We start from the raw sequence: 8753 nt of genomic DNA, 5'->3' as shown, positions 1-8753 counted from the left end.
CAGTCCACCCCTTACAGAGTGATTTACCTCAACTGAAGATTTAATCCACCAATCAACCTTAATTACAATGGTATTCCACTTAGGCAACTTCTAAGTCTTCTAGAGTATACAGTTCACAACTTGATCACTCTAGGAATTCCTATTACAAAATTAGTAAACAATATTACAAGAGTTTAATGTGCTTCTAAATAAGCTATAATCACCAAGTGATTTTTCTCTCAAGATTAAGTTCTAACACTCACTAAGATATTACAAGATTTGTGAGGTTGAAGATGAAGTTTCTTTGCTTTTTGTATGATAGCGTTGTGAACCAATTTGACAGCGTAAGTTCTCTCTCAGCGTGTGTTTTTCTGTGTAACATTTTCAACAACCAGAGCTTCTCTTTTATATGGCAGTGAGAAATGTGACCGTTGAACAGCATTAAATGCTTTACGTGAATAGTACACTGTTGCATTTAATGTTTCACTCTTTTGTCAACTACCTCGAGCCTTGTTTCAACTGCTCTGGCTGACTTTGCCTTTTGTAGCTTCTAACGTTCCTTTTGTCAGTCAGACAGATTTGACGTTGTAGCTTTTTCATCTTGTACTTGCTTCTGGACTCAGACTATTAGAATGACGTTTGAATATCAGAGTCTTCAGCGTTGGTGCTGATGTAACTTCAGTCATCAGACTTTGGAAGTTCTTTGTAGCGTGATACCATCAGATCTTCAGAGCCTTGCTTCTGATTGCCATCTTCTGATGCCTTCTAGATCATGTTCTGATTTCCTCAAGACCATCTTCTGATGTCTTCTAGACCATGTTCTGATGAAGCCATCTAGATCTTCTAGGTCAGAGATTCTGAATGATGATTTGGTGCATACTCTTTTAGACTTTTCCTAAAATGGAAAACGTGAATAATTAGAGTACCACATTGTCTTATACAAAATTCATATATAATATTATCATCAAAACTAGAAATATTGATGAGAACATTTCATGTTCTCACAATTCTATCAAAACTAAATCTTATTGATGCTTTCTTAAACTTCAAGGATACGAAGAGAAAACTAGGCCCTTTTATAATCCATTTCTAAAATAACTAAACATAAAGGAAGAAGAGATTAAAGTTTCAATAATATGATTTACATAACTTAACAAAATAAATAAAGATTACATTGAGAATATATATATATATATATATATATATATATATATATATATATATATATATATATATATATATATATATATAGGGGACGACTGAAGTGAGAACACTTGGTTATTATGAGAAATGAGAACAATGAATCACGACCGTTAAATTTAATTTTAATGGACTGGATTGATTTCTCTTTCTAAGATCCTTAATATTTAATGGACTGAATCTTAGAAAGAGAAATCAATCCAGTCCATTAAAATCAATTTTAATGGTCGTGATTCATTGTTCTCATTTCTCATAATAACCAAGTGTTCTCACTTGAGCCGTCCCCAATATATATATATATATATATATATATATATATATATATATATATATATATATATATATATATATATATATATATATATATATATATATATATATATATATATATATATGACGTATCAAATGAGAACTTTGGTTATTATGAGAACTGAGAACTTTTAATAATAACCGTACGATTTAAAATCAATGTCTCAGATTTCACTCAAATTTTAAAAGACAATAATTAATAGATAGATTGTGATTTAAATACATATCACATAAATGCATATCTGAGCATTGATTTTAAATCATACGGTTGTTATTAAAAGTTCTCATTCTCATAAAAACCAAAATTCTCATTTGATACGTCCTCATATATATATATATATATATATATATATATATATATATATATATATATATATATATATATATATATATATATATATATAGGGCATATCATATGAGAATGCCTTTTTTATATGAGAATGTGAGAATGAATCTAAACCATTGGATTTTAAAATAAATGGTAGAGATTATGTGTGAATCTTTTTTTCTCTCCCCTCCATCATTAAAATAAAAGATTGAAGTGAGATACAAAAAGATTCACACATAATCTCCACCATTTATTTTAAAATCCAATGGTTCAGATTCATTCTCACATTCTCATATAAAGAAGGCATTCTCATATGATATGCCCTATATATATATATATATATATATATATATATATATATATATATATATATATATATATATATATATATATATATATATATATATATATATATATATATATATATATATATATATATATATATATATATATAATCGCTAAGTCATAAACCATCATAGAGAAGAGCAGCATCCAAGAGAGGAATCGGTAAAGAGAAGAGAAGCAACAAAAGAGAAGAATCAAATCAAACCAAGAGGTAAGATAAACATCCAAATAGGAGAAACCCATATATAGAAGAATCAATAAAAAGAAAAACAATCTAACAAAAGAACCTACAAGAAAAGATGAACAATCAAGCAAAATAATCAATAAGAACATTAGAAGCCAAATATTGGGACCATCTAGCACAATTATCAAACAAATCTAGGCCAATGCAAACCAGACCAAACATGGCCAGATCAATCCAAATCAACAGAGAGAGGACCCCAAATAAAAACTAAACCGGCAAGAAATTTAAATCACATGAGCCTTTTCAGTTTCATAGAGAACCAAATAGTTGTACATGTTCAGACGGTTAATGTATGGACAAGACTAGAAAGAACACTGACCCCAACTCATGACACTAAACACAGACCCACTCAACATGTGAATGTCACTGAGCTCTATCAATATCGGTTTGCTTTAACCATGAGATAGTTTAGTGGTTACACAACAAAACAGTGACACAAAACATCCCACCAAAAACTTAAAAAACTATATGATAGGAAATAAATTGGAAAATAACACATATCATTATTTTAAAAAATAATTTTTTATTTATTTTTAATTTAATTTCTTTTTAAAAGAGATCATAGAGTGGTTATGATATTGAATGGTTGAGATCTATTCTTGCCTTTCTTGTTTTGATAATTTCTTAACATTAAGCTTTTTCCATAAAAAAAAAATTCATATTATCTCGCTATGTGATATGATTGTGATCAAATCTAATTATCAAAATATTATTCAAAAAAATACTTCCCCGTGAAATGCAGCATTTTTCACAGGTTAACACCACGTGAATGAATCAAAATTTCACTACAAGAATTAGAAGATGTGTTCCACCCAAAAGGGAAACTAGCTAACGTTACAAATTAATCTATAATCTGGTGATCGAAAAGGTTCCATGATTCTAAGTTCATTCCATTTAGGATTTAGGAATAGGAGTTTGTTTTTTTACATATCTTCATTATTTGTGACCATATTATAACAAGGTCTGATTATCCATTTTTTTATATAACACAAGGTATCAAGTAATTTCACTACCACAGTTAAGACTAATTATCAAGCTTGATCAAAGCTTCTTTCTTTGACTTTGCTTTGCAATTCACCCTCTATGTCTTTAAGAATGTCTAGGACACCAAGAATACCCAAAAGGGCTAGTCCACCTGAAAAATTACCACCGCCACCGCCTCCATTACCACCATTGCCGTCATCGTCGCGAGGTGGCAATCCAGGCCCATTGTCATCAAGTCTAGGGTTCTTCACCTTGTCTGTCATTTCAGAAAAATTATAGTAAATTAAATTTGTATAATGAGGACACGGAACATATAATTATTCATAACATAATCAAAGAATAAAAGACATGAAGGGCAAAACAACATTTGCGAGTACATAATGTCACAAATAATGTGTCTGAAAGTTTAATGAATAGAGCTGATTGGTGGATTTCAATAGCATCCATCTATGTATTCTGACATTCTACGAAATACTAATATATACCGTATTATTTATTTAGAAAAGTCAAGTCACGCAATTTGTGTAAGCTGTTTCTGTACAAAATAGCAGTCTGCTTGTCTTTTATATTGTGGCGGGAAACAGAGTAAGAGAAGTTCTCTTCCAAAAGTAACCAAAATATGCTTGAATATATAAAATGTAACCTCCATAAGAAACCATCAAAGAAACACACTCGGACGGGTAAATCAAGCCAACAAAACTGCGCCAAAACCATCCAAGGAAACAGACTACAAAACACTGTCTACAGAAGGGAAAAACTGATGAGATTATAAGAGCACCTAAAAATAAAAATTCCCTATTCTCATCAGGAAAGAAGACAGATTTGAAACTATTTATTTAAGCCTTCTAATATCATAACCCTCTAAAAAAATACACTGTTACCCCTAATCAGTGTTGTCTATGGCAGATTGTGGTCCATGACAGAGAGCCGAAATCCCGCCATACCAGCCGCTTGGTGGCGCTGTCATAGCGGATTATGAAGGAAAAACCCACAATAGCAGCTGATATTTACCATTGCAGCAAGCCCAAAATACGCCACATGTATCCAGTATCCACCATAGCACCGCCATGGCCGATATTCGATAACAATGATCCCATTAAGTCAAGGAGATTGTAGATCATATATCAATCACTTGGATGCATGATTATAAACGAAAACATCCAATAACACTGTTTTTTATGCACTTCAAAGGACAGCTATTTGAAAGAAACAAACATTTGAGTATGCATATCTTAGTTATTAAATGTTCATAGGTTTGTAAAATTAAAAACCTACGCTTCCAAACTGATTTAGTTTTTTTTTTTTTTGATGATTTAGTTATTTTAACAAAGACACTAATGTATGGGAGAAGAGAGAAGAATGAAATTTATATACATAATTTATTGACGATGGATAAAGCTTCAAGTTTTAGCCAACCCCACTTAGTGGAATAAGGCTTGGTTGTTGTTGTAAACATTGACTATGAATGCACATGATGACTAGTATAAAAAATGGAAGAGGCCGACAAAGTGGGAGGTGCTAAATTTTTCCAGTTTGTCCTCATGTAAGACAGTCAATGATATTAATTATTTTTGGAATAAGTTCTTTGAGTTGGAGTTATTACCAGGAGTAACCGTAATTGTCCGAGCATCGCGGGTTACAGTTTGGGTTGCACCAGCAGCATAGCATGTAACATTCTGTAGAAAGGCACACCATATACAAGATATCAGTTTTCTGTAATTCTCAAAGATTCACCAATAAAATACAAACTCTCCATGATTTGGATAGTAAGGAAGGACATAATATCAACACAGCATTTACTTCCATATCCATCATATAAGAAATGCTTAAAGAAAAATCAATAGAACATGCAGGGAATCACTCAATAATCGACATAAAACCAGAGTTATCAATCACAAATAGCGGAGGGGAGCGGCCGACCCCAAAAATGGGATAGTGGGATAGCAGATAGCAGGAGCCAGGATGACCGCTATTTAATTACTTTTTGAACAAATTATATAAATAATAACTATAAAAATAAAAATAAATCCAACAAATAACTCAATAATACAACAATACCCATGATGAAAGATTCATAAATCAAATTAACAAGGTTTAATAAAAAACTCTTAATCAACTCAATATCAACAAGTCTTAAGTTTAATCAAAACATCACATCTCAAAATTCAATCTTAGAGTACTATTATATTTAGAATTAAGATTCAAACTATTCTTCTTCAAACAAAGCAACCTTGCATTAATTTAAAGAAACAAATGCTGACAATAAAACAGGAATATATTGATATAGATAAAAGATTTAGGTCATTTATAGAGGAAGAAGAATATAGGAAGAAGAAGAAGAAAGGAAGAATAGAGGAAGAAGAAAAGAAAAATAGAGGATGAAAAAGAAGAAAAGAAGAAGAATAGAGGAAGAAGAAGAAAGGTGCGAAGACGGCGGCGATGGCTTGCCCTTCGAATGGAATCCAACGCGAGAGAGAAGAAGAACAGAGTCGAACATGAAAGAGGGAGAGGAAATGGAATTTAGGGCAAATGACCAACAAAATTAAGGGTAATTGGGGTTTTCGCAACAGAAAAACAGAAAACGGGTTGGACCGGGAAGCCAATCCGCTTCGCAACCTGCGATTGCTCAAAAAGCGGCCGTGATTGGAAACTGCTCCCCGGTGATAGCGTCGCTATCGCCGGAATTGATGACTCTGCACAAAACATAAAACTTCTCTACTTAAAATAATAACTCAACCTGAAGAGCCCTTGAGCAGGTGAAAATGAGAAGGAGGAGAGGGAAAAATAGCCGAGTCAAGAGTGAAGGGCCTAATGAGAAGCTGCATAAGTAGGAGAGTAGGAAGGCCCTACAAGAGTCGGTGAAGAAATTGGAACTAGGAAGAGATTAAAGTGGAGGATTCAGATAGAAGAGAAACAGAGTAGACAGTTCGCAGCATTTGACTGGAGAGGATCTAGACAGCAAAGCAATAGAATTCAACAGAAATCAAAAGAATAGAACAAGAATTGAATGAACAGGTGATTATTATAGAGACAGCCTTCTAGAGTCCACCACATAATCTCTCAATTTTGAACTACAATTTACAATAATGACAACCTCCCACTATTCACTCTCCCTCCCATTTATTTAGATGTACAGTTAGATACATACTGTAAGCTCATCAAGTGTTAGTTACATTTCTATACGTACATTCCCTCTTATTCCTCCTAACCTAACATAGAACTTTTGCACTAAAGGTATCCTGTCAGAAACATATCTGAATGATTAGGTCTACAGAAACATAATTTCTGGTCAAGTCTGGTGGCCATTGACCATGGGTCTTGGTTGCAGACTGACTGCTTGTTATTGTAGTCTCTACTAGATACCTTCTTTCTGGTTTTTTTATCTATTTCCTACTCTCTCTAGGTTTTCTATCAGGTTTTCTTCTATCATAAGAAGTTGAGATCCCTTTGCTAGAAAAACCAATATTCATCAAGTAACAGTTTTCTTTTGGAACCATACCAACTTTAAAAAAAAAAACTCATTTGATATTGCAATAACACAAAACGCTTTTCACCCTTTCCAACAAAGATAACATATATCGCATAAAAAAAAGCAAAAATTCAACAGCATATATAACAAATCCCAAAAGAAAAACCCTACCATCGCAGCACCGCATTTGAACCGAGATGATGAACTTCGAAAAGTTGCAGTCCGAAGTTTTCCTTTTGTAATTCTATAAGGTAAGGGCTGCATACCAACTATGTTTGGACTGAAATGCTTAATTCGTTCTTGAGTCTGACTAGTACAACTAGCTGCATACAAGAAAACAACAACAACAACAACAACAACAACAACAACAAAATCCATGAATGATTTATGTAACTTCAAAGACAAGACTTTCAAAACCTAATTATTCTAAAGCTAGTACAAATAGTGAGATTTAAAGAACCATTGTACCTGGCAATAATAGAGGTAAAGAGCCAACACAACTTTGCATTGATGGCAACATCTTTTTTATGACCAAATGTTAACTACGCAAAAAACAAATTATCAGTTTCAAATACAATACAATATACATAACAATTGCAGAAAAGCGACCAATTTAGGGCTCAATAGCATAATCGTGGCCAAATTAGGGTGCAATAGCAACCAATTTAGAGAACGATTGGGGTACCGCCGCTACTTTAGGGCGGAATCGCGGCCATTTTATGGCGCAACCGTGAATTTACGGCCAAAGGATTCTTTGAGATTTTCAGGGGCGGTTATCGTTGCGCGCTAAAAAAGTGAAGAAAAATCCAAAATATTCAAATTTAAAGAAAAAAATGGACGAAATTCCTCACTGTTACTAACGTCTCCGACGGCCAACTCCGCCTGTTTTCACCGGAAAATTGAATTCTGCGACACCGACTTGTTTCTGATGCAAGGCAAATTTTCCAGAGAGTTCTGCGTTTAGAGCGACTCTAACTATGTTGGAAATGAATTTATATTCGGTATTTGGTGAATGATGATCGTGGGGATGATGGGCCTCTTCAAACAAAAAGTAGATTGGACTTAGAATCGCCTCAAACGATTTTTATTTGGCACCCCTAGGCATATACCTCACACCGTTATATTTTTAAACAAATTACTTTTTATCTCTTATAATTTATCTTTCTAAATTTTTAGTTTTTAGAGAAAATTTGTTGTTAAAACTTCAAAGCATTTAATAATTGTAAACTCGTGAATTGAAGAGTATGTGTGTTTCTTGAAAGAAGTAGATGTCATACAGGTCAATTATTTAACATAAAGAATGTTTTTATCAAAGTCATTTTTTACCATTTTGAAGTCTGATATCATTTCTTGTTTGTCAAATTTTTCAAAGAATTATTATAATGAGACTAGTGATCACATTATAAATTAGAGAGCTCCAACTTCTAAGTAAATTTGAATAAGCTTTTGTAACTAGTTCTATTAATGTTCATGTCAAACAATCGATCTATCTAATGCCAGGAAATTACTTGCATAAATATCATTTCTTGGATAATTGAATTGACCTTAGAAATTTGCATAAATTGAATATATACTGGTAATACTATGTGTAAATCTTTAATTTTATATCTCAATCAATTGTCAGACCATAAATCAATGTTCTTCCCATTACCAACTCGTCATCTATTATGTTCCTCTAAAAAGGAAAATGAATGCTTGTTGTCAGGCCATATTGAAGAAGAAATATGATGCTTGATTGATTTTTTGTGCCTGAAGTATCTACTGATAAGCATAGAATACCATTGATTATCGATAGTCAATACTTTCCAACAAAGAGATTACACAACCAACTTTGTTTATTGTTATAATATCATTCAGACCAAGACACTCCTTTAGAAAAGGTGAGCAAATAACCT

At 32.6% G+C, this 8753-nt stretch overlaps 1 protein-coding gene across 2 annotated transcripts; it reads right to left on the bottom strand.

Moving 5' to 3' along the window:
- Positions 1–3279: 3279 nt before the first annotated feature.
- Positions 3280–7866, bottom strand: LOC131650563 (protein YELLOW LEAF 1, choloroplastic-like). Of its 2 annotated transcripts, none has more exons than XM_058920268.1 (5): positions 7710–7866; positions 7327–7400; positions 7030–7181; positions 4993–5065; positions 3280–3645 (listed from the first exon to the last, which is right to left on the bottom strand). In XM_058920268.1, exons 2-5 carry the CDS (start codon positions 7376–7378, stop codon positions 3437–3439), a joined length of 486 nt encoding a protein of 161 aa, XP_058776251.1. In that variant the 5' UTR covers positions 7379–7400; positions 7710–7866; the 3' UTR covers positions 3280–3436. The 2 variants fall into 2 exon arrangements, with proteins under 2 accessions (XP_058776251.1, XP_058776252.1); XM_058920269.1 differs by having other exon boundaries at positions 7720–7849.
- Between the last annotated feature and the right edge of the window lie 887 nt (positions 7867–8753).

This window comes from Vicia villosa, linkage group LG2 (genome assembly GCF_029867415.1).
Source record: "Vicia villosa cultivar HV-30 ecotype Madison, WI linkage group LG2, Vvil1.0, whole genome shotgun sequence".
In the NCBI taxonomy this organism is placed as follows: domain Eukaryota; kingdom Viridiplantae; phylum Streptophyta; class Magnoliopsida; order Fabales; family Fabaceae; genus Vicia; species Vicia villosa.
The sequence above is the reverse complement of the archived record's forward strand: the minus strand, read 5'-3'. Positions and strand labels throughout refer to the sequence as shown.

Excerpts from the sequence above, each read along its gene's own strand:
- LOC131650563 (XM_058920268.1), bottom strand. The coding sequence starts at position 7,378 with ATGTTGCCATCAATGCAAAGTTGTGTTGGCTCTTTACCTCTATTATTG. Across the intron at positions 5,066-7,029 it reads TCAAATGCGGTGCTGCGATG|AATGTTACATGCTATGCTGC; the intron begins GTAGGGTTTTTC and ends GCCTTTCTACAG. Across the intron at positions 3,646-4,992 it reads GACAATTACGGTTACTCCTG|ACAAGGTGAAGAACCCTAGA; the intron begins GTAATAACTCCA and ends CTGAAATGACAG.